Source organism: Phalacrocorax aristotelis, chromosome 15 (genome assembly GCF_949628215.1).
Source record: "Phalacrocorax aristotelis chromosome 15, bGulAri2.1, whole genome shotgun sequence".
NCBI lineage: Eukaryota > Metazoa > Chordata > Aves > Suliformes > Phalacrocoracidae > Phalacrocorax > Phalacrocorax aristotelis.
Window position 1 is genome coordinate 11,043,772 of NC_134290.1, and position 24,680 is coordinate 11,068,451.

At 50.4% G+C, this 24,680-nt stretch overlaps 1 protein-coding gene across 3 annotated transcripts; it reads right to left on the reverse strand.

Annotated features, from left to right (window-relative positions):
* Positions 1-509: 509 nt before the first annotated feature.
* On the reverse strand, positions 510-22,600 carry SCARB1 (scavenger receptor class B member 1). 3 transcript variants are annotated; one of them, XM_075109883.1, is made up of 12 exons: positions 22,367-22,598; positions 18,353-18,510; positions 16,509-16,650; positions 15,863-16,066; positions 15,472-15,567; positions 14,886-14,998; positions 11,791-11,957; positions 11,016-11,134; positions 9,307-9,380; positions 8,338-8,389; positions 7,714-7,860; positions 510-1,025 (listed from the first exon to the last, which is right to left on the reverse strand). In XM_075109883.1, the coding sequence occupies exons 1-12, from the start codon at positions 22,484-22,486 to the stop codon at positions 903-905; spliced, it is 1,515 nt and encodes a 504-aa protein (XP_074965984.1). In that variant the 5' UTR covers positions 22,487-22,598; the 3' UTR covers positions 510-902. The 3 variants fall into 3 exon arrangements, with proteins under 3 accessions (XP_074965984.1, XP_074965983.1, XP_074965985.1); XM_075109882.1 differs by lacking the exon at positions 510-1,025 and adding an exon at positions 3,594-3,824 and having other exon boundaries at positions 22,367-22,600; XM_075109884.1 differs by lacking the exon at positions 510-1,025 and adding an exon at positions 4,224-4,426 and having other exon boundaries at positions 22,367-22,600.
* Positions 22,601-24,680: the final 2,080 nt, after the last annotated feature.

Here is a 24,680-nt window from a genome sequence, read left to right on the forward strand (position 1 = left end):
AGTCAAGCTTCTGCCTACTCCCTTCCCATGTGCAGGCAGCATGAGCAGAGCAACACGATGGCCTCCAGCACAGGCAGCGCACGGCCAGAATAGCTGACCCCAGATGGCTGAGCAGGCAGCAGGGACAACTTGTCTGTCAGGAGCTGAGTGACAGGTCAGATGTACCACCGAGTTTTTTTGCATAACTCATCTCATGCAGTCACGTAAAGCGAGGACAGGCTAAGTAAAAGGGCTCTGGACTGCTATCGCTGGAACGCAAGGTCATGGCACAGAATCGGGGCTTTAAAAGTCACCACTGTACTCTCCAACACATGCAAAGGCAGGAACAACTGGGGCGGGCTCCAAGGCACCCTGGGAAGCCTTTAGGAGAGACATCACCCAGAATTGATTTGCAGTGTAGTCCAGTCACATCAAGTAGCAATAAAACCATAAGTGGCTTCAGGACAGCAAGCCCCATTTGCACAAGATGAACGGTGGCTTTTAAAAAGATCACTAAATCCCATCAGTACTACGTATACAAACCTCATTTATTTTAAAGGCTCCTGTTAAAGTGCCTTTTACTCCTAGCAACAGGCAGTTTTAAATTGCAAAATAACTTCTCGGCTCAGCCAGCAACTGTCTTCATTCCCACTGGCCCACGGGAAGAGGGGCTGTGGCAAACACCAGCCCCTTGGGGACAATGGTTCTTGAACACTGTGTTTTGGATGTCTGGATGAGGTCTCCTGTGCCCCAGTGTGGGAGTGCTGGTGCAGCAGTACTGTCCTGTGCCTTTGCCATGGTGTGCAGGGTCTCCACTGAGTTGCCCAGGATGACTTCACCTTCCAGAGATCTCTGGAGATCCAAAGGAGGTCTCACACCCAGCACAGACGTGTCCCAGTGGGAAGCGTGCTGGGGCCGGCAGCTCAGGCCTCGGCGTCGTCCTGACTCAGCATGCCAGCGTCATGGAGGAGTGGTGTTGTCTCAGAGGAGGGGGGTGGTTTGCTTTGCATGGTGGGATGGTGTAGGCTCTTCTTGGCATCGGTTCTCTGAAGAGGAGGAGAGGACAGCGGTTACAGCCATGTCCACCCCGGTGGCACTGTGGTCAGACCTTACAGTGCACAGGTGTCATCACATCCCCACTGGGGACACACATGCCCTGAACCTCTTGACCTTTCACATGGCCCTTTCTTGAAGGCTGCTTAAATTTAAGATTTTTACATCTCCTCCTCTAACAAAATCAAGTTATTTCCATTCCTGCCCACTGACACCTGTAACACCCCGCAACACCCGGCCTGAAGAGCTGTGTCATCAAGTGGAGGAGCTACAGGGCAAAGTCAGCATGCTGCACAGCATCAGAGGAGATGAAAGGGAGGTGGACTGGATCTTCTCAGGGCAAAACAGCTTGAAGACCCTCAGATCCCAGCTGCAGTAGAGACACAGACAGCACCCATCCCTAGCGTAATGGTAAGCACAACCTCCGGGAAAGGTGAAGGATGGAAGCTGGTGCCTTCTGGCACCAAGAGAAAGTCTCCTGCTCCACCTAAAGGTTTACAACTATAAAATAGACTCCCCACCCTCAAAGCTGAAGAGGAGCCAGATATGCTTTCAAGCAGATCACGTGGGCACCCTGATCTAAACCATGCAAGACCCCCAGGATGAAGCAGCAAGTGACAGTAGTGGGTTACCCCCTGCTGCTGGGGACGGATGCACCCATCTGCCTACCTGACCGGTCATCTAGGGACATTTGCTGCTTGCTGGGGACCTGGATCGAGGGTGTTGTGGAGGGATTGTGAGGCTTATCCAACCCTTTGACTATTACCCACTGCTTCTTCTGTGTGGGCACCAATGATACCACCAGGGCCACCCAGAAAGTGACTACAGGGCTCAGGTGAGGGGAGATAGTCAGGGCAAAAAAGCTGCTTGATATTCAAGGGTCACCTCCTCCAAGCTGAAGAACGGTCCATCCCAACAAGCAGCCCAAGTCAGGCAGAAATGCCAGCAGGCCTGTGCGGATGAACAAGTTGCTCCGGGCCAAACTCAAACACAAAGAGGAAGGGTACAGAAGGTGGAAGCAGGGACCCATAACCCGGCAGAAATACAGAGGCACTCTCCCAGCAAGCAGGGATGAAGTTAGGAAAGCCAAAGCCCAACTGGAATTGCATCTGGCCAGGGATGTCAGAGACAAGAAGAACAGCTTCTGTAAGTACACAGGTGACCAAAGGAAGACGAGGGGACATGTAGGCCTGTTGCTGAATGAGGCAGGGAACCCCAGAGACCAGGGGAAAGTCTGGAGCAAGGAAGATGTACCCTTGGTGGAAAAGGATGAGGTCAGAGAACACTTAAGCATCCTAGACATCCATAAACCCACAGACCCTGATGGGATGCACCCATGACTGCTGAGGGAGCTGGCTAATATCACTGCAAGGCCACTCCCCATGATCTTTGAACAATCCTGGCAATGGGGAGAGGTTGGCCCAAAGACTGGAGGAAAGCAAGCATCACTCCTATCCTGAAGTTCAAGAAGGAAGACCTGGGGAACTACAGGCCAGTCAGCTCCCTTCAATCCTTGGGAACATGCTGGAGCAGCTAATCCTGGGAACCATTTCCAGGCACATGAAGGACAAGAAAGTCATCAGGAGTAGTCAGCACACCTTCACCAAGGGGAAATCATGCTTGACCAACCTGATAGATGAGGGGAGAGCAGTGGATATTGTCCACCTGGACTTCACTAAGGCTTTCAACACTCTATCCCATAAGATCGTTGTAGAGAAGCCATGAAGTATGGGCTGGATAAGCAGATAGCAAGGTGGATTGAAAACTGGCTGAACAACCAGGCCAAGAGGGTCATGAGAAGTGGCATGAAGTCTAGTTGGAGGCCAGTAACTAGCAGTGTACACCAGGGGTCAATACTGGGTCAAATCTGTTTAACATCTTTATTAATGATCTGCAGGTCTGCTGATGACACAAAACTGGGAGGAGTGGCTGATACACCAGAGGGTCATGCTGCCCTCCAGAGGGACCTCAACAGGCTCTAGAAGTGGGCTGCCAGGAACATCATGAGGTTCAACAGGAGGATGTGCTAAGTCTTGCACCTGGGGAAGAACATCCCTATGCACCAGTACACACTAGGGGTCACCCAGCTCTTCAGAGCTTGACAGAAAAGGAGCTGAGGGTCTTGGCAGACACCAAGGTGAACACGAGCAAGCAGTGCGCCCGTGTAGCATACGCAGCTAATGGTATCCTGGGTTGCATTAGGAGTGTTGCCAGCAGGTCAAGGGAGGTGATCCCTCCTCTTTACTCATCTCTGTTAAGGCCACACATGGAGTGCTGTGTCCAGTTCTGGGTTTCCCAGGACAAGAGAGATGGAGCTACTGGAAAGACCCCAGCAAAGGGCTACTAAAATGATTAAGGGACTGGAGCATCTCAGATGTGAGCAAAGGCCAGGAGAGCTGGGATTGTTTAGCCTAGAGAAGAGAAGGCTCACAGGGATCTTATCAATGTGTACAAGTATCTGAAGGGAAGCTGTAAATACAGAGCCAGGCTCTCAGTGGTGTCCAGGGGACAGGACAAGAGCCAATGGGCACAAACTTAAAGACAGGAGGCTCCATATGAACATTAGGAAACACCTTTTTTCTTTTTTTTTTTTTTTTAACTGTGAAAACTGTAAAAACTGGAAGAGATTGCCCAGAGAGGTTGGGGAATCATCATCCTTGGAGATATTAAGAGACATCTGGACATGGTCCTGGGCAACCAGCTATAGGTGACCCTGCCTGAGCAGGGGGGAATGGACTAGATGACTTCCAGAGGTCCCTTCCAACCTTAATGATTTGTTGATTTTTGTGATCCTGTAACAAAAACATAGATATTTTTTACATCAGAAATTCCCTCTTGAAAGGCTTTCTGTCCAGGCTCCGTGCATGCAGGACGGGAGTGACACCCAGCAGTTGACTACCTCTGTTTTTACCATTTAAAAATTTACTTCTGCATCTCTGACACTTGGGGGTAGGCAGGGGGAAGGTGAGAAGAGTGTTCCCTTACACCAATTCTGCTTTTCACCCTGATCCCTGCTGATATAATTAGGGCTGCAGATCATGTACACCAGGAGAAACAATAAGAGCACGTGCTTGCAGCCTGGTTAAGTGTGAGTTTTAAGTTAGCTGAATCTCCCTGAATAAAGATACAAGACATCACCATATGAAAGCTTGTCAAGAGGTTATGTCTGGTAGATATGGAGAGTAAACATTTCCATTTGATTGGTTTTAAGCAAAGTTTAATCACGTCAGGATGAGATAAAAGTGTGTTACCTTGTCTGGGTACCCACCTACAGTCTGGCTTCCCGCAACACCGTCCCCTTAACCGGAGGCAGCTTTTTGGCAGAGGTGGCCTGACTGGCCTTATTACTGTCTGAGTTCTTTTTATTGCTACTCCAAAATAGAAAGCATTTTTCCTAGAAGACAATCAGGCTAGTTTATGGCACACTTGGACATGAATTCCATGAGGGTTCCAATTTTAGGAGCAGATTTAAAATCACTGTTTAACTAGAGTCTAGTTATTAATGAAGATTTCAAAATGTAGGTTAAACTAAGCCCTAGTTAAGATTTTGGTCAGTGTCAAGCCAGTTGTAAAATGGTCTGTTTGCCCTTTAAATGCAGTCACCACACAGGCTTTAGGCCACGTTAGCAGAGGACAGCTACAACGCTGCATCTGGGCATGTTTTACGCCTGTACGGTTTTACACATTTTTTAGAACTGCAGGTCCAACAGATGCATTTCAAACTGGCTCCACTACACCCTTGACTAAGATTTAAGTGTTTCACAGTACCTCATCTGGACTGTGTTTAGAGCACACTGCTCCCTCCAGAAGCCACAGGCACACAGGAAGGAGTTGGGTTCATGGAGTTCTTCACGCTGGCAGACACGTGAAGGTGCGGACAATGCCCCCACTCAGTGTGGCTTCAAGAGGGAGGACTGTGTACGATTAAGCAATCTTCGCTAGATCAGCAACACTTCAATCAAATGAAGAACAAACCTTGGCTGAAAATTGCTGTCTTCTATCCATTAGGCAGAGACTTTCATGTGCTGTTACACAGCTTCCTTAGAGATTTATAAGGTCATTGAGGCTTTTTAAATCACTTTCCAGGTAGTCAGGCACTTCCTGCAGTTGATTTTTAGTTCTAGCACTTCATGACACTTTTGGCTGAGCACCCAAATACAGCTGGCTTACGCCTGGGTTTGGGATATTTCACAAGCAGATATTCAGTTGACTTGAGTGAATTTAAAATCCAGCTTTTCTTCTTGACCCTTTCTGGCATGGTTAAGGCTCTTTGATACCAGGAACTAAGACTTGCACAAAGCAGGGTGAGGAAATGCCAGCCCAGGCATAAGGTCTTAGAAACAGCTTCCTGGCAAACACAGACGTTTTTCAGATATCCTGGTGCTACGCAGCAGAGCGAAGTCTGTTTGCCAGCGACCACTTGCATTTGCAGAGCCAGCAAATGCTCAGCAGACAAAGCCTGACCATCTCGGGAGCATAGTAAGGGTTTAACACTGAGCCCTCAGCCCTAAAATTGCTCTCACCCTGCAGGGAAGTGCGTGGAGGAACAAGGGTATTTGGGATCATGTGTTTAAGTCAATTAAGCACTTGTAGGCTTGGTTAAAATCCAATTACGTGATACTCTGAGAACCCTGGTACTATTTAAAGTGGGTTTGCATTAGTTTTTCAGTAAGGGCAGTCACAGGAGGTTGAGCAAAAGCAGCCCCTCACACATGCTCTCCCCTCAGCCCGCTTTCATCCTAAGCATTGTCTTTTTATCCCCACAAGTACCCTCTCTGAGCCCAGAGAGCTGTGGTGAACAGAGCTAAATCCAGTTGGTGGCTGGTCACAAGTAGTGTTCCCCAGGGCTGTTCTGGGGCCATTCTGGTTTTATATCTTTATCAATGATCTGGATGAGGGGATTGAGTGTGCCCTCAGGAAGTTTGCAGATCACACCAAATTGGGTGGGAGTGTCAATCTGCTTAAGGGTAAAACAGCTCTGCAAAGGGATCTGAGCAGGATGGAATGATGGTCCAAAGTCAACTGTATGATGTTCAACAAGGCCAAGTGCTGCACTTTGGTCACAACAACCCCATCCAACCCTGCAGGCTTGGGGAAGAGTGGCTGGAAAGCTGCCCAGCAGAGAAGGCCCTGGGGGTGCTGGCTGACAGCCGGCTGGGCATGAGCCAGCAGTGCCCAGGGGGCCAAGGATGCCACCAGCCCCCGGGCTTGTGTCAGCACTGGTGTGGCCAGTAGGAGCCGGGCAGGGATGGGGCCCCTGTGCTCGGCACTGGTGAGGCTGCACCTCAAATCCTGGGTTCAGTTTTGGGCCCCTCAGGACAAGAAGGGCCTTGAGGGGCTGGAGCGTGTCCAGAGAAGGGCAGCGGGGCTGGGGCAGGGTCTGGAGCACAAGTGTGCTGGGGGGCGGCTGGGGGAGCTGGGGGGGTTTAGCCTGGAGAAGAGGAGGCTGAGGGGAGACCTTATCACTCTCTGCAACTACCTGAAAGGAGGCTGTAGTGAGTTGGGGGTTGGTCTCTTCTCACGCGTAACTAGCTATAGGACAAGAGCAAATGGCCTCAAGCTGCATCAGGAGGTGGTTAGATTGGATATTAGGAAAAAATGCCTTCCCTGCAAGAGTGCCCAGGCACTGGCACAGGCTGCCCAGAGAGGTGGTGGAGTCACCATCTCTGGGGGTGTTCAAAAAACACGTAGACATGGCACTTTGACATGGTTTAGGAGGCCTGGGGGTGTTGGGTTGACAGTTGGACTTGATGATCCTAGAGGTCTTTTCCAACCTTAGTGATTCTATGATTCACTTCTGTAGCTTTAAAGCCAGCTCAAGCCATCTGATTTTAGAACAAAACTAAATAAGCTTGCTTTGATATAGGTTAAGGTAGGGAGCTAGATCTCTCCAAGAGCTAAAGGTTTTAGAGAGCTTAGTGTTATCAGATGAATGCTTTAGAGCCAGAGCCACGGATCCCCATCAAGTGATTTAACTGTTTCATATTCTGTCCTTACAGCTCAGGCTCATGTGCCAGCCAGGCACCCTCCCTGCCAGCCCCAGCGTGGGCCAACTTCTACCCAGCTGCCAGCTCCCCACGGGCTTCAAAGGTCTTTGGTTCTCAGCAAGCCCAGATCCACAAAGGCCCTGAGGGTTTAACTTCCAGTGCTATTCTGAGTAGTCTGCAGGGAAACAAGCGAGTTTCAGGGAAACACAGGGTCCAGTCTGGTTTGAGGAGCAGCCACAGTGTCTGCACCCCTCTGCAAGGACCCAGCAACTACATTTCATTTGTGAACAAGCTGTGCTCAAGTAGCTACATCCCCAAGATGGCTCTGTTTGGATTAGAAAACTACTGGGACCCTGGAGAGATGTGTGGATTTGTGCAATGGCAGAGTCCTCCTGCTTTATATGGAGGCTGAGTTGATGAGCTAGGCTTGCTCTTTCATTAGGTTAGTGAGCTGAGAAATGCCTCCTCCTACAGGAACCCACTTCTATCACTGCTGTACTATCTATTTGCAGCTCAATTTCTAGATGGCTGAGGAAGGCCTGCTGCTATGCACTGGCACCTGGCACCATTAGGACATGGTTTGTGGCATCAGCCAATGTTTCCTCAAGTGTTAGACTGTCTGCCCAATCTACAGCATCTGATTAAGTCTGATTTTACTAATAGCGTTTCCCATTAGACACCTGCAAGTTCTTACCTGACTCATTGCCATGAGTACAGCTGCTGAGATAATAAGCAAGATACCCAGCCCAAGGAAGATATATTGGAGGTAGTCCAGCAGGGATGGGATCAGCACCAGGTTGGTGTAAAACTGCTTTAGGACTGGGCCTTCAATGGATCCACTCTGCTCAAAAAAAGCAAAGTTGTCAGTGGCATTTCCTTCTCATCCCGGGCTGAGAGACCAGCTGCGCAACTCATCTCCCACCACCTCCCAGCACAGATTAGGGAATTTATGCAAGATTCAGACAAGCTAGAAAATTTTACTAAATAGTTGGAGTCAGCTGGACATGCACACAGCTGGAGACTGCACTCCCTGGCCCACATTAGCATGGAGGTGCTGGCAGCTCTGTTCTGGGCACTATTTAACCCCACATCTAGGACAGAGACAGAGGTTTACCAAGTATAGTGCAGGGTTTGTTCAGCTCAGTAGGATTAACAACATAGCCAAGTATTGCAAAGCCTTCTGTTGGTGCTTAATTAGTCTGTCTGGCTTAAAGCTTTATTCCAAGTGGAGTTTCCCCAGCCCTGGGTGATGGGGAAACAGTTTTCCCCCCTCCTGCAGGACAGGCTCTGCAGAATCAGGTCAAGGAAGGCAGCTCACCTCTGCAAACCACAGCAGCGGCAGGACCACTGGCTTAATCTTCCCCGTTTGACTAGGGGAGGGGGGAGGAAAAAAAAAAAGAAATACACACTTAGATTTCTGGTTGATGAGGCTAAAACCAGTGTCAAAATTCTTCCTAAAGGGACAGGTCTGACAGACTGATAGTGGCCAAGAAACCAGTGTAAGGAGGTAGCAATTCCTGCTGCTTCAGTGAGCTGCACCCCACCTTGAGGGACAAGGTCCAACTTAGGGCTTTCAAGCAAGAGCAGAGCTTACACTGCCATTTGTGCTTAATTGCCTGATGACAGCAGTAAGTGCCATCTAAGATTTGGGCTCTAGTGACATGAACTCAGTGAACAGGAATGTTAAACTTCATGCAGCTCCAAGATGCCTCAGTCACCTGCCTGGTACCAGAGGGTGGTGCAGTCAAGTCCACAGAAGTGGGGCAGTCTGCTGGTATATGCACTAGAGCCAGTCAAAGTAGCAAGTGCACACTTCCACCCTTATGGGTATTAAACATCTGGCACCCCAGAACTGTTAGAGCCCTTCTGTTTGCTTTCATAGAGCTGATCGTGTCTTTCTGGACATGGGCTTCAACTGTCAACAGAGCATGTTTTGCCTCTGTGCTGGATGTAATACCTTCTGAGCAGCAGCACAGTGCAGGGGAACCACTCCTGTGCCTCACCAGGAGAGGCAGTCTGTTTGTCAGCTGTCTGGTCAGGTGCAGGAATGCGGCAGGAGCCAAGCAAACAGGCAGCCACACACTGCACTGCCAAAGGATGGCACTTTGAGGTCACTGGAATAGCTGACGTTTCACCACAGGAGCCAGCTGGCTTCTGCAACCGTGACAACTGGTAATGTCAAAGCTACCTCATCTTTGGGGAGAGTAAACCCCGCAGTGACCCCAGCATCAGCAGTATTCCCTGCCTGAGAAAGGGAGATGGCCATTTCCAAAAGGTGACTACTTACATTATACCAGACACCTGCTTCATGTACAAATTCAGCTGGAGCTTGACGGAGCAATTCATGGGGATGCCTGTCACCTGCATAAGAAGAGATGAACCAGTTCACCAGTACAGCCAACATTTGTCTGGAGAGCTTTGCAGAGCAGCTTGATGGGAAGCAGAAGGCTGCTTTTCTGGGTGCCACCTTTCAGAGTGATGCACTGGATCATCCAGAGATCCACTGCAGCCACCACACACAAGACCAGGCGCACAGCTGGGGTTTCCACCAAAGCACAGGCATCAGTCAACCAGGCACCTGTCCCCAGGCTCTGGGGGTAACTGCTCACGGAGGGACAGCGCTGTCCCTGTGGCAGTTTGCAGTCTGTCCCCTTCACTTGAACACTTGCCAGCCAGCAAGTGTTGCACACAGCAGCATCCCAGAGGGAGCATCTCCCTTGGGGTGGTCTGACGGCACAAAGCTAATGTGAAGAGACACGGCTGCTGTAGGAGGTGGCAGCACACATTCAGCAGGCAGACTGCATGAACCAGGCAGGTGTTGTGTGACCTAGGGCTTGTGGGACTGAACCTAGACTAGTTCAAATTACCAAGCAGCATATGCAACCTTTAAGTGACTCCCTAGGTAGGATGTTCTAATAGTAACTTCAGGGTTTTCTGAAGCCTGATGAGCCTCTTCTGTTGTTCGTCCTACCTGCAGCAGGATGGAAATGCATCAATGCAAAAGATTTGTGCACACAGCAAAGGATAAAACATTTCTCAACTAGGAACCAACAGCCACTGTCCAACTACACTCTAAGACCATGAAAACACCACACTTCAAAGCTGGCCTTGTTGACACCCATTAAGGCAGTGGTTTCTCATACCACTGCAATTTTGTAATAGGTTAAGGACAGAGTTTTTGTTGCAGGCTGCAGCTAGATAAGAATATAGTTAATTATACTGTTATCTGTAGATGTTTGATACTCTAATAAACTTAATTAGATTTCCATAACTGTGATATGAAAAGCAAATAGAACCCAATGCCTAGGTAAGAAGCACAGCTTACCTTACCTCAAGAGGTGAGATTGCTTTCTTGCTTGAGGAGACACCACTGAACATTTGGAAGACCTGACCACATGCAACATGGGCTACGGGTAGAAGATTCCAAAGTCCCTTCCCCATCAACAGCTGGGACAATGATGGCTCAGGACACCCCAGCTCATCACCACTGGAGTGGTGACTTCAACCTTTTGCTATAGATATGTACAAAGCATAACACTCTGACAGTCCAGTTCAGAAGCAGCCAGATAAGCAAGTTGTGAGAGTAGAAGCAGACAGCCCAAAAATTATGGTGATAGCTTCAGCTACAGCACGGTCTTCAGGCTTTGCCAGTCATGGCAGTACACGTTTGCAGATCTGGGACATAGCTGGGCTGCTGCTAGATAAACCTCCCGGTGTTATAGACCTGAGTCAGTAGAAAGAACCTGACTGTGCTTATCGAAACAATTATGCTTATAATTAGCTCCACAACTCTCTAGAATCAAGGTTAATTATTCAATTAGTTTATGGCTTTGACATTTTTACCTATACACGTCCTTGCTCATTTTTGCACTATTGAACCTGCTCAGATCAGTGCCATGAGAGCAGAGCAAGGCCACCATGCAGCTGGTGGCAGGCTTCCCCACCCAGCCCAGCCTGGACCCCAGCACAAGGAGAGGGCCCCCCAGGCTCACTCACTGGGTGCACATCGAGGAAGAGTCCGTGCTGGTCCTTACTGGGGTGGAGGCCCTTGACAGCGTTCACCAGGGCTGGGTCGGCATTGTAGAAGTGAGGATGGGAAATGAACATCGGTGCATCTGGATGAGAACAAAGACACATTAAGCTCATCCAAACCCATCTGAGACTTCGTCGAGAATTTTAAAGCCATTGCAGCGCTTGTTCTGAACAGGCTTTTATATTTTTCTCCTCCCAGTGAGAAAGCTCCTTCCCCCCCTGCAGTTTACTCCATTGCTCTGGGAGGGTTAAAACCCAGTATTTAAGCCACCCTCTCCCCCATGCACCACACAATCCTGTGCTAACTCACTGTACCTAGACACAGGTTAGGACACTAAGTCTGAATTTTCACTCCTGCGTGACCTGTACTCAGCATCCAGAGTTACTGTTTAATTTGGCAGTTACATGGCTTGCCTCTTCCTACCCTTGCTCCCCTGCCTGCTCCCTCCCCAGCCCGGGGGAGGTAATGCTCCCATTGTATCCTTGGGCATTCCCACAAATCTCAGGCTGTCCAACAGCCATGGACCCAGGGGACTTTGGGCACAAGTATTTTCACTCTTTCCCTCCTTGCTGAGATGCCTGTGGGCATGCAAGCAGAACTCCACGCACACAGACCCCAGCAGTACCTTTTAGCACTCTCCAGATAGCAGAGCCAATTTTCCAGACAGGCAAGCTTGTATTGCAACCCTACAGTTTAATAACAGTACGACAGGGAGAGCCCAGGGAGGAAAGGACGTACTTTGCCTACAGGTACTGACGTTCAGGATGCCAGACTGCATACAGGGACAGAAGCCTTCGTTGGGTGGATAGTCCGTGCCATTGGCAAAGAGAGTTTTTGGTGCCACGAAGCGATAGATGGGCACACCCTGGAACTTCCCAGACTGCTCGTACACCAGTGTCATAGATCTGAAAGGGTTTCAGCAGAAAAGGATCAGGATTAGCCGACAGGTTCCCAGCCCAGAACTGGGCTCTTATCTTTGCTCAATAAGATGTGGTTGCAATGTAACTTAGACTTCGAGATCAAGATAAACAGTCAGAACAGTGCTTTGGATGAGGAACGAGTATTTAAGCCACCTGCTTTCCATGTTTTAAGCACAGATAAAGGGCCGGTCAGGACCAGTTATGGGGAGAAACCACAGACTTGTAAGTCTGTTTGCAGTATCCAGATGAGATCTGTTTAAAGCCATGTAGTAATCCCCAGGGCTGCCCTCCAAAAGATAATACCCTCTTTGTGCAAGCCTTGGCTCTGAGGTAGAAGTGCTCTGTCACAGGGGATAGACACCAGCTAAATCTCTTTTGCCGTGCAACTCCAACATATAGGCTGTCAGGGTAGTCGAAAATTTTACTACATTATGCAGCAAGAATTTTCTTGATACAAGAGGCTAGAGATGTTATGCTGCATTATTGCTACCAGCTGGCCAGGATAGATGCAAGTTTCTAGGAAGGAAGTTTGCTCCCTTCACACTTGAGTGAGGTTTGCAGGGATGGAGACAGCCTGGGCAGGCCAAGGGGATGCTTATTCCTACAGCTGCCTTCTGACACCAGGAGCAAGTACTGGGGATGCGGGACACGTTCGGCAATTACATACATGCCTCTCAGCTGTGTTCACCTTCCAAAAAGGAGGCAGAGGCTGCTGCAGCACATCAGCAGGGTAATGCCTTGCATTGCATACCTTGCAGGGACATCCAGGTAGTTGCACCTCAGCATCAGCTGCACTTACTGTGATAACAGGGTAGGAGATGAGCCCTGCGTGCCATGCAGCAAAGCAGATACGCTCATTGTCTATCAACTGATGTTTGTGACTCCTTGCTGGCCATCCTGGCTAGCAGAGAGGCCAAGATAAAGATCTGGGGAGAAAAGACAGAACCACTTCCTCCACAACACTGTCCTGTGGGAACCTGCTACACTAACAAGAAACCAAGCTTGGTTTCCTCCATTTCACTTTATGCCTTGACTGGAAACATGCTCTGTTCTCTAGAAGATTCATGTAGTTTTACAGAAACAGGTATGTTTATTTAAACTTTGGTTACTGGTAATGTTTCCTGTAAGTCCTTGGCTCCTGGGTCATTTTGGTATTTGCTGATGTCCCTCGTGTAGAGGAATTCCTGCACTAATACTGGGCTCAGCTGACTTTGCCTGTTGGCTGAAGAGGTCATTGTTCTCTATTCAACACGAGCACTTGCTTGTTTTGCAGTGCTATCTACAAAGCCTGAATTAACCTTGTCTTCACCTGGAGACAGGGTTTCGTGCTACTGCCTGCTTCCTGGCCTCCCCTCCTTCCAGCCTCAGGGAGTTTCTGCACAAGCATGCTCTGCAGGGTACTTTAACCCCTGTGTGATCAGCTAAAGTCAGGTTGTCTTATACAAGACAGACATGCACAGCAACACATGAAGTAGGCAGCAAAAAAAGTGAAGCAGCCTGGAAACTATGGCAGAAGCCCCCACATCACTTTGCAAGTGTTTAGTCAGCTGAATTAGTTCTGCAAATGGTTAAGCAGCATTTCCTTATGACAACTCTTACTTCTCCCTCTTGCCTCCCACATCTTATCTAGACTGGTTATTTTCTACTTGCATGGGGCTTGTGTAGCAATGTTTTGGTAGCAGGAAGGCTACAGGGGTGGCTTCTGAGAGAAGCTGCTAGAAGCTTCCCCCATGTCTGACAGAGCCAATGCCAGACGGCTCCAAGACGGACCTGCTGCTGGCCAAGGCTGAGCCCATCAGCGATGGTGGTGGTGCCTCTGGGATAACGTATTTAATAAGGGGAAAAAGACCCCTGCGCAACTGCAGCAACTGCAGTTGGAGAGGGGTGTGAGAATATGTGAGAGGAGCAACTCTGCAGACACCAAGGTCAGTGAAGGAGGGGGAGGAGGTGCTCCAGGCACCAGAGCAGATTCCCCTGCAGCCATGGAGGCAGGGAAGCCCATGGTGAGGCAGGCTGTGGCCCTGCAGCCCATGGAGGGGAAGTTAACAGTGGAGCAGATACCCACCTGCAGCCCGTGGAGGACCCCACACTGGAGCAGGTGGATGCCCGAAGGAGGCTGTCACCCTGTGGGAAGCCTGTGCTGGAGCTGGCTCCTGGCAGGACCTGTGGTCCCGTGGAGAGAGGAGCCAGCGCTGGAGCAGGTTTGCTGGCAGGACTTGTGACCTCATGGGCGACCCACACTGGAGCAGTTTGTGAAGAACCCATGGGAAGGGCTCAGGTTGGAGAAGTTCATAGTGTGATGAACTGACCACAACCCCCATTCTCTCTCCCCTGCACCACTGGTGGGGAGGAGTTAAGAGAGAATCTGGAGTAAAATTAAGCCTGGGAAGAAGGAAGGGGTGGGGGAAGGTGTTTTAAGATTTGGGGTTTTTTTTAAACTCATTATCCTGCTCTGATTTCATTGATAAAAAATTGAAGTAATTTCTGAAGTTGGGTCTGTTTTGCCCATGATGGTAATTGGTGAGTGATCTCTCCCTGTCCTTATCTCGACCCATGAGCCCTTTGTTATATTTTTTTCTCCCCTTTCCAGCTGAGATGGGGCAGCAATAGAGCAGCTTTGGTGGGCACCTGGCATCCAACCAGGGTCAATCCACCACATTAGTAGTTCAACATGGGCAAGTTAGACTTCTCCAATGATCTGGAAGATACTTATGAATACCACAAGACACTGCTAATTAGACAACTACACTGTTTGCAAAGCTCAGATACTGCAACACTGAACTGAAGCTGAACTTTATCCGCAGAAACTAATCCCAAACCCTCTGCACCACTGCACAGAGTCCCTGCGTGCACAGGACAAGCATTGCATCTCCTGCCACCTGCACAGAGACAAGCTGGCAGTTGTGGCCTCACCTGCAGGCATCAGGGCTGTAGAACTCCAATGATGTTGGGGACATGAACGGTGGCCACATCTCCCCTGCAGTCCCATTGATCATGTTGCACTCGCTGCTCCGCCAGTAGTTCATCTGCGGGACAGATGTAGAGAGGAGAGCTCAGAACGATGAGCTTGCTGGAGAGTTGGCTTCCACCCCTGCATGGGACATCTACCACCCTATGCTGCTTCCATAGAAGCTTGAGAGATAGCAACACTGAAGAGCTTCTGAAATCTTTCCCAAGCACCTTTAACAAGGACATTTAAATAATGCCTTAAACACAGGCCACCAGAGCCTGGTAATTCCACCATGAGAAGCAATCAGCTCCATCAGCTTTTCAAGGGAGTCCAGGTGACACCGATGATGAGCGGAACTTAACACTTCATAACAAGCCTCTTGTCATATGGTCGCCATTTTATAGAACAGAAGCTGCACGAGCTGAAGTCCCATAGAAATTTGCCTTTAAACCTAGACCCAGAGGCACTGAGAGTTTTCAGTTTATCTTGCTTTAGACCAGGCATTCCCCCCCCCACCCAGAGATTTGATGTTTGCTGCCCAACACTTACCTTCTTTAGTCCATTCCATGAATCCACCATGTGAACTCTACTGATGTTCTTCACACCCGTGTTCACAGTGAACAGTCCTGAATTGGAGTTGTTAAACTGCAAAGAGAAGAAACTAACTTTTAATCCATAATACACAGCAAGACTCTGCATGCTTCATCAGCTCTGGGGTGCTTCACACCCAAAGCTACTGAGCTTTTACTTATTTCACTTGCTAGCAACAGCTGCCAAACACATGCATTTTTGCTTGAGGGGAGAATTAAGGCAGGCTTACACAACCACCACCAGGTACATATAGCTGCTCCAAACAATTTGTGAGGGGGATAGCCCAGATACTCAATCCCAAGACCAATATTGCTCTGATTTTAGTGTTCCCAAGCAACAGCTTACTTACATCTATGAATAAGCCAAATTTCCCCTTGAATGGGATCAGGCCAGGAACAAACGTATTTATTGTGTCTATAAGAGGGTCTTCATACCCCCACATGATCTCCCCTACTGTCCGGTTCATGAACGCCTCCTGTTTCAGGCCAGCCAGGGCTCCACTCAGTAAAAGCTTCACAAAGTTTGGCAGGTTTTCCATCATTACAGCTGCTCCCTGGGAAAGAAAACAAACCTCTGAGAGCCTAATCTTTACCAAAGACGAAGCAATGCATCTTTGGTGCTTAGCAAGGTCCTTCTGTTGCACTGATCTACAGCCCTAGAGAAACCCTTTGGTCAAACTGAGGTTTGCCATTTAGCCCCAGTTTGGGAAGAAAGCAGCTGAGGGCTCACAGGCTTCATTTTCCCAGGGGACACTCAGACGAGGTTGCAGACTTGAGCCCAGCCGCTTTGCCAGCCCCTCTGCACTCTGCTTTTGGAAGGGTAACAGCCCAACATAACAACCAAACACCCAGAAATCAGAAAAACTGCATTTTATAAGCTTAATCACCTCATGGCTTGATTAGCCTTAAGCCCTACATGAAAGTAAGCTTTGAGTCAGCATTGGGTATCACCTCCCTTCCCACGAGTTGGTACCCATCCAGGGACCAAGGTCTTACCATCATCATAATGTTTGGCACAACGATGTACTCTTCTTCGCTGCCATTGGACAACTCCGGCTGGAAGAAGAGTTTCCGGTACTCCAGGTAGGAGACGGTGTCATTGTCATGGAATGTGATGTTTGTTTTATACCTGAACTCTCTGCAAGGAGAAGGGAGAGATCATGGGAACCTTCCCCCATGCAGTGCCCCTGCAACACCTGTGGAGCAAGGATAGGCTGCACAGGCCTGCACTTGCTTCTGAAGAGCAGAGGAAGGAGATCAAAGCCCAGCAAGAAGCTGAGGGACAGCAGGGGAGGCAGCATGCTGGGGAACAGGCTATGTCAACCTCACACCCCGATGAGGGTTAGGGTCTAATAGGAGGAGATGGCAGCCTGGGAGTGAGGCATCCCTGACAGATGGGATTCTGCAGCAACTTGCAGACATCAAGTGTTCCTTCCCAGCTGACGAGAAGTCTAAAACAAAAGTATAAATCTCCTCTGTCACTTTGCCTACAGCCATTGAAAAGCCCAGCCCTATCACAGAGATGCCCAGATAAGCAGACCTGCACCAGCCCACACACCAAAACAACCTGCAAAACAGGAAAGGACCAACAAGATGGCGCAAGGCCCACCAATGAGTCCACAGTGATTTGTCCCAGAGCTCCCTGATGGCTCTCAGATTCAGGGCAGCTCAACCCTCCATGGCTCCTCAGGGTTTCAGGCATGCTATCTCTGGCACACTGCTCAGCACCACTCTGCTCCATGCCATGGGGGCAGCAATTCTCCACAGTAGCACAAGGTTGTCACAAACATCATGAACCTGTTACAGCTCAAGCTCAACCCAACAGCAAAAACAAAGTCCTTTATTGTGGAGCCTCTGTCCTATGGCCCACATTAGGGAAAGGCGCTAATCTTGCTCAGCAGAAACAGGAGGACACTAATAAGCTTTGCCCCTTTGTTTATTCTTATTTATAGTAAGTGAAGCCTTTTCCCCAAGCCAAGTGACTGATGCAATCACAACATACAGAATCCACATGGTCTTACAGTGTGACCTAGCAAGCCCAGGAGAAACAAGGGCATATACATACTACCAGGCTTCCCCCCGACACTACTCAAACAGCTTTGGATTAAACCAGTAATCTTCCCACATGAGCTTGCTTAGGCTGCTGATCTAACTTTGCCTACATGTGTATGCACTAATGTGTTGAATATCGCTATTTATGGGTAAATTCACATGCTCAACTCTACATCAAGAATCACTTCACATTTCAGGTCCAGAGAAGCATCTCGGGCTTCAACCACCATCCTCAGCCATGACAAATAGACCCAGCCCTGCTGTAGGTGGGCCTGAACAAGTTTTAGTACTCCATACTGGTTATCACCAGAGCATTCATGCTAGGCAGATTTCGGGTCTCATGTTAGGTAAGAGGTCTTAGGCCAATCCACAAAGTTTTATACTGAGGTGACTCCAGCTCTGAAGCTGACTCTTAAATGCACAGTGACGATGAGATGACCACTCTGAAGATGAGGGTTGCCCACCACCACACCAACACCCCTCATGCCTATGTTTGGACCATGTATCAGCCAAGGTCCAGCTGCTCAACAGGTCCCAGCACAGGAATGAACTCCACAACTCAGTGAAGCACAGACCAGCCTTACCACCTCAGCAGCCAGAGGTCCTACTTCTGGTTTTAGCAAGATCAGAGCAATTAAAGCACATTTGGGTTGCTTTAAAATCCTCTGCCACTAGACTCACGCCAAGTATGCTAATGCCATGCCCTCCTGCCAGAGGAGTCAGCCAGAAGCCTGGCAGGCAGCACGTTGGCTGGGCTCATGCCTAGTGGACCACAAGTGGTACCTGACCTGTAAACGTAGGGTCCACGCTGGTTCAGCATCGGTTTTGCTCCCTGGAGGACCTCCTTGGGGTTCAGCACTTCAAAGAAGTACACCGACATGTAGAAAGGAACAGGCATGTCTTTCCACATGCTGAAGGAGATGCTGCTGGGGTCAATCCTGACATTCTGCAAAGAAAAAGGAGCAAGATGACACAACTCTTCAGCTCGGTGGCTACAGCTGAGCACATCCACCCTCAGCTCCATGTCAGGGCCAGCCAAAGGCTGCAGTTCCAGCAGGGGCTCTTCTGGGGATCCAGGCATGTTACACAGACTGAAAGTGAGCCAGATCTAAACTGGAAACTCTTATGTATGCAGAAGCATCAAGTTCGTGCCACAGGATGTCTGTAGGCTTACTTTTTCAGGATCAACTTTCCAGATCCTACCCGCAGGATTTCAGAACTGCTTTGATTTGCCAGAGGCTAGCTCTGTGCTAGACAAGCCAGCACTGAATTATTCACAGCTCTGCATGTTTGACTTGCCTGGCAAACAACCCTGTCCCAAAGGCCTCCACCCATCTGCCAGGTTTGGCAGATCCACATCACCCACACAACTGTTTGGGTACCAGCAGGGAGGGCCTGCTAAATTTCCAGAAAGCCCACAGACAACCGGGATGGCAACCCAGCTGTATACTGTCAGCACCGTGCAGGACACCTTTGCCTCCTGTCAGCTACCATCCCGCAATGACTCAGTCATAAGGTAGGTCAAAGGCAACGCAGTCGTGGTTTCCATATCACTGTCCTGTTTGCCAGTAAATGCCTGCAGGAACCCAAACATAACTTAAGCCCTCGCCAGCTCCCCAGCCCTTGAGCTGGCATCTGGGCATAACCGTCTCTATCCCTGCCCCCCCCCCCGCCATGGACAAGAGCCTGTACCTTCCTGCATATTTATTTGGGGTATGTTCCACCATAACCGTTGCTTTCTCTGCAATCACAAGCTCTTGTTGTGGATAAGTAACCCAGCCAGCTTATGTAAGCAGGTTTGATCCACTAATTGGTGAAGCCATGTGGGCATTACCCCGCTGCAGGTCAGCAGCCCCACAATGGCTCCCCTGCCAGATCGAGCAGCTCGATCTGACACTGCATGTATTTGCTGCCACAGGGGGCTGAGAAGGAAAGCTGCCAGAGGCCTCCCTGCAATGCCCCATCTTTCTTTAGCCATTTCATGGCAAGGGTGTGCCACCCACAAGCAGCAGGGCTTTGCAAGCCCCTCGCTCAAGCCCAGATCCTCCAAGCCCTACCCCTGAGCAGGCGTCTCCACAGTGCAGTGTAACCCACCTAGCAAACCCTTCCCACTTCCACATCAGCACCCGCCTGCTGCTGGCCAAGAGCCTCCATCCAGCCTTCCTCAAGGATTTCACTGCAAAGCAGGTAGAAGACAAGATTTTATTTAGCCTGCTTTATAATCTCTGCTACTGAGTGTCCAACAGAGTCTGAATAGCAACATCTGCTTTCTTTTACTTGTTTATTCTGTCTTGCATTCCTGGATCCCTTGTTGCATATGCATTTATTTATATAATATGTACACAACTGCATCCCAGCTCCCCGCTATCTTTCTCAGTCCTCTCCCACCTGGGCACAGCAGCTCAAGGTACTCCACAGATGCTGCTAAGCAAGATCTACTTAACAGGGTAGCCTTAGAATTAAGCTACTTGTAGGTCGAAACACACATGGTCATACAAAGTCTCACTGAGAGGTTTGACCCCTCCTGACCAAGCTGATCTCTTGCTAAGGAACAGAAAGGAACTGTCTGCTGCTCATCTCCTTCAGACCGGGCCAGGGGAGCAGCAGCTCCATCAACAGCACTCAAATCCTGCTTCTCCAGGAGAGGTGCTTCAGCCACCCTGCTCAGTAAAACCAAGAGTCGAAGTTCCTCTGCAGGTTGAGAGGAGCAGTTACGCTGTGTGCAAGCACAACCTCAGTGTCGGACCTCATCCTCCACATCCTCTTACCACCATCCTCATCACCCTGCTAAAACAGCAAAGACAGTGCTTTCAGTCTTCTGCCAGCTTTCAGGTAAGACAGCACAAGAGTTCCCAGGTTGAGGAGAAATGGTAAATGGCAGATGGATGAGTCAATGCAGTCTTACTGTGTAAAAGCTCGTATCTTAAGCAGGTCTGTGGCACTCCAGGTGCTTCCAGAAAAGCAATGTCCCTAGGTTTTACAGGGCCAATGCCACAGGCAGGCCAGCTGCCAGGACAGCAGCTGATGCAGATCCAGTTTCTACAAATGGGGCAGGAACTGGACCCCGAGTTCCCTGTTCCTACTGTGATTTCCCCTACAGACTTTAGACAAAGATACCTCCAAAATTACAATGTTTCTTGCAACTAAGTTCTTTTCCATCAGGATACACCATCTTGACCTTCCACGCAGATCTTGGGAAGCCAGGGCTGGCAAGCTAGCCTTCACCTGCCCAACCCCTGCCACCAGCCCTTCAAGGCCCAGCTCTTCCTCCTACCCACCACTCCCAAAACCAACCCAGATATTTCAGTAAGGCCCTGGATATTTCTCACCACCCTAGACATCAGCACTGAGTTATTTTTTCCTATTTCATATTAAGGCTCATAAGAACTCAGGACCATTTGGGTCAGGCTGAAGACATGGAGAGCAAGGGAGACCTGAGGAGAAACAAGGCTTGGTCTTTTTCCTCATCTTCTGTTCTCACTGCAAGTTATTAGGAATTAATTAATCAAGTAGAAAGAATCGGGACTGGCTAAAAAGAAAAGGGCAGAAAGGCTTTTGCACCTAAAATGTCGCTCCTGCTCTGCAGGGGTCATTCAGCCTTTTCTTTGCGGTACCAACTCCCAACGTCCATGAAACCAAAGATTGACTTTTACTGCTTAAGCCACAGGACTCTGGCTTTGCCCAGCCAGCAGCACTTTTAGAGGATACATTTAAGTAGACGTTTGTCTTCAGCAGAGGCTTTGTGGCACGTGTAGCCACAGCCATTGGCTTTGGGGTGTTTAATCACCTCTTCCACCAGAGGCACACTTCCAGGTGCTAACCTGCATAGGTGCAAGCTTGAAGAAACACCCAGGCAGGGGACACATCTCCTTCTGGGCAGAGAGAAAAAGGTTTGGCTAAATGTGGGAATGCGCCAATTGGTTTGTTACAGCAGGATAGCTGGTGCCCCAACAGTGAGGACAGGAGTACTGATTCCCAAGTCTGTGTGCAGCAGTTACTGAACAAACCAACTCCACCTACAGCCCCACACCTTAACCATGGGGGATAAACACCTCTTCGGCCTCAGGAGCTCTCTTGAGGATAAGTGAGGTTTTCAGAGAGGCAGCTCTTTAGGTTTTCCAGTTGAGCAGGCAAGATGACTTGTAGGTTGCTCCATGCAGAGGGCTCCTTCACAGCACTCCTGCACACCACCAGCCCCATTTCCAGTTTGGAAAGCATCTCACCAGAGTACGTATCAGCCTGGTAACCTGTACGCCTATTCACAAGGCGAGTGTTGTAGGTAAAGGCAGTAGGGACAGGAGGAAGAGCTGTGCTGGGGACAATGCTCAGCCCTGCCCAGCTGCTTAGCCCAGCACCACCAGCACTGATCCCCCCAGCAAACTCCAGCTACGCAAAAAGCTCTTGCTAATCAGGGATGAGAGCCTGCTCAGCCCAGGCACGTTTGCTGTCACCAAGGACGGAACATCCCAAGCCCGGATTTGCCCGCGCTAAGACTGGGAGCCTGCTCGGGGTGACACTGAAGCAGAGACCCTCCGGCGCCGCGCTGTCTCGCACTGCCCTGGGTTGCGCTAGGCAGGGAAAACATGCCCATGCACCAGCCCTCCAGTACAGCCCGCTCTGCAACACCTCCACCCCCTGCACCTTGCGCCGGGTCCTGGCCGCGCACCAGCCCCACACCAAGCCCCCAGCCATGCAGCGGCTCCAGCCCCCGCAGCCCCACGCACCAAACGCACACCCCCGCCCCGGGCCCCGCGGCGGACACGCACCTCCCACTCCCCCCAAAAACCCCCGGCCCCGCTGACCTTGATGACCTGCTCCTTGATGATGAGGGGCCCCACCAGCAGCAGGCAGAGCCCCAGGAGGGCGCAGGCCGCCCCGGCCAGCCCCAGCCCCAGCGACACCCGGCGCCGGGCCGCGGCCATGGCGCAGCGCAGCAGAGCTAAGCCGGCCCGCACCCCCGGCCGCGCTTTATGGCCCCGCGGCCCGGCCCGGCCCGGCCCGGCGGAGGGAGCGGGGCGGAGCGGGGCCGGCGGCGGAGGCGGAGCGGGGCCGGGGGCGAAGGCGGAGCGGGGCCGGGGCCGGGCCGGGGCCGGGGGCGGAGCGGGGGCGAGGGCGGAGCGGGTGGACCCATGGAAAACAGAACCCTGTGTATATGTGTAAATATAAAATCATAGATTAATATATAAATATATTTAAATAGATAAAAATATTTAACTAGATAAAAATATATACGTGTGTGTATATATGCCAGCTGAGGATGAGCCAGCAGTGCCCAGGGGGCCAAGGAGGCCACCAGCCCCCGGGCTTGTGTCAGCCCTGGTGTGGCCAGCCGGAGCCGGGCAGGGATGGGGCCCCTGTGCTCGGCCCTGGGGAGGCCCCACCTCGAATGCTGGGCTCAGGTTTGGGCCCCTCGGGACAAGAAGGGCCTTGAGGGGCTGGAGCGTGTCCAGAGAAGGGCAGCGGGGCTGGGGCAGGGTCTGGAGAGCAGGTCTGATGGGGAGCGGCTGAGGGGGCTGGGGGGGTTTAGCCTGGAGAAGAGGAGGCTGAGGGGAGACCTTATCGCTCTCTGCAGCTGCCTGAGAGGGGCTGGAGTGAGGGGGGTGTTGGTCTCTGCTCCCAAGTCACCAGTGACAGGGTGAGAGGAAACAGCCTGAAGTTGTGCCAGGGGAGATTAGGAAAAAATGCCTTCCCTGCAAGAGTGCCCAGGCCCTGGCACAGGCTGCCCAGAGAGGTGGTGGAGTCGCCATCCCTGGGGGTGTTCAAAAAACATGTAGATGTGGCACTTTGTGACATGGTTTAGGAGGCCTGGTGGTGATGGGTTGATAGTTGGACTTGATCCTAGAGGTCTTTTCCAACCTTAATGATTCTGTGATTCTATATATTTATATACATATACACAGCCCCAGCCACCCCCGGGAGGGAGTGGGTCCCTCCATGACCACTGCATTAGCGGGCAGGGTGGCTGCCAGCCTGTTGTCACAGCAGGTGTTTGGTGTCCCAGGAAAGGGGGCAGGCACAGGCAGCTGTAAGGGGCTTGGCAAGTCATCAGCCAGTGACCCAGGGCTCAACCCCAGGTTCTCCCTGAGGAGAAAACATCCATCACCTTCTAACCCACCTCTGTTTTTCTAAGGAACTGGATGTTTTGTCTATCTTGTGCATCTGAAGAGGACTTGAATAAAAGCCTGGTTGACACTCATCCCTGGAAGTGTCTAGAAGTCAGCAGAAAATAAAAAGCCAAAGGGAAGAGTCCAGTTTGTGGCAGCCTATTTTAAAACAATTATACATATCACCCTGCTGTCCAAGCTGTAGGTTGATCTGAGCTAAAGGGTCTAGAAACTGGAGTGCATCTACCTGCAAAACGCTTGTCTCCGTGATGTTACATGTGGGCACCGCAGGGAGACAGCCCACAGCTCCCCCCTGGGCAGAGGCCAAGCCAACAGAGGGCCCAACTTGTGCCATGGCCTTTACCTTGGTGGAACACCTGCATTTGTGTCTTTAAGCTTAATTACGTCTTTTTTCATTCTAGGCCTTTCTCCTCACTTGTTGCCTCTGTTCAATTGCTGCAGCAAGTAACACATCCCTGATCAATACCAGACAGGTCTCCGCAGCGGAGGCAGCTGCTTGCTGGCTGTACCCCATTTCCCCAGCAGCAATGCTTACAGATCCAGCACAAAGGACATGCTGTTCTCCTGTAAAACATTTTGCTGGAGAAGAATCCTGCGAAAGAAATTTTCCTTCAAAACCAAAAAACCCAGCTTCTTCCTTTTTACGTAAGAGCAGCTCCCTTCATTCCAGAAACACCCAACCCTGAACTAGATCAGACACCCACGTTTCAGGAGCTCCGTTGCAGCATACCCAAAACTGCTGAAGGGCTGCTGAATTTTTAATTGCCACATAAGTTCAGATGACTCAAGAGGCCAGAAAACCCATACAATGGCAAACTTTGTTGTTTGTATTTGTTGGGGGTTCCGTTACAGCAGTTCAGAACATAAACTGAGAAAGGGTCCTCCAACTGCCGTGAGGGTGCTGGACTGGCACCACGGGTGAGGCTCCCACCCAGCCCACCAGCACCGACTTGTCCCACAAAGCCAGGACGCACACGGGCAGAGCCAGATC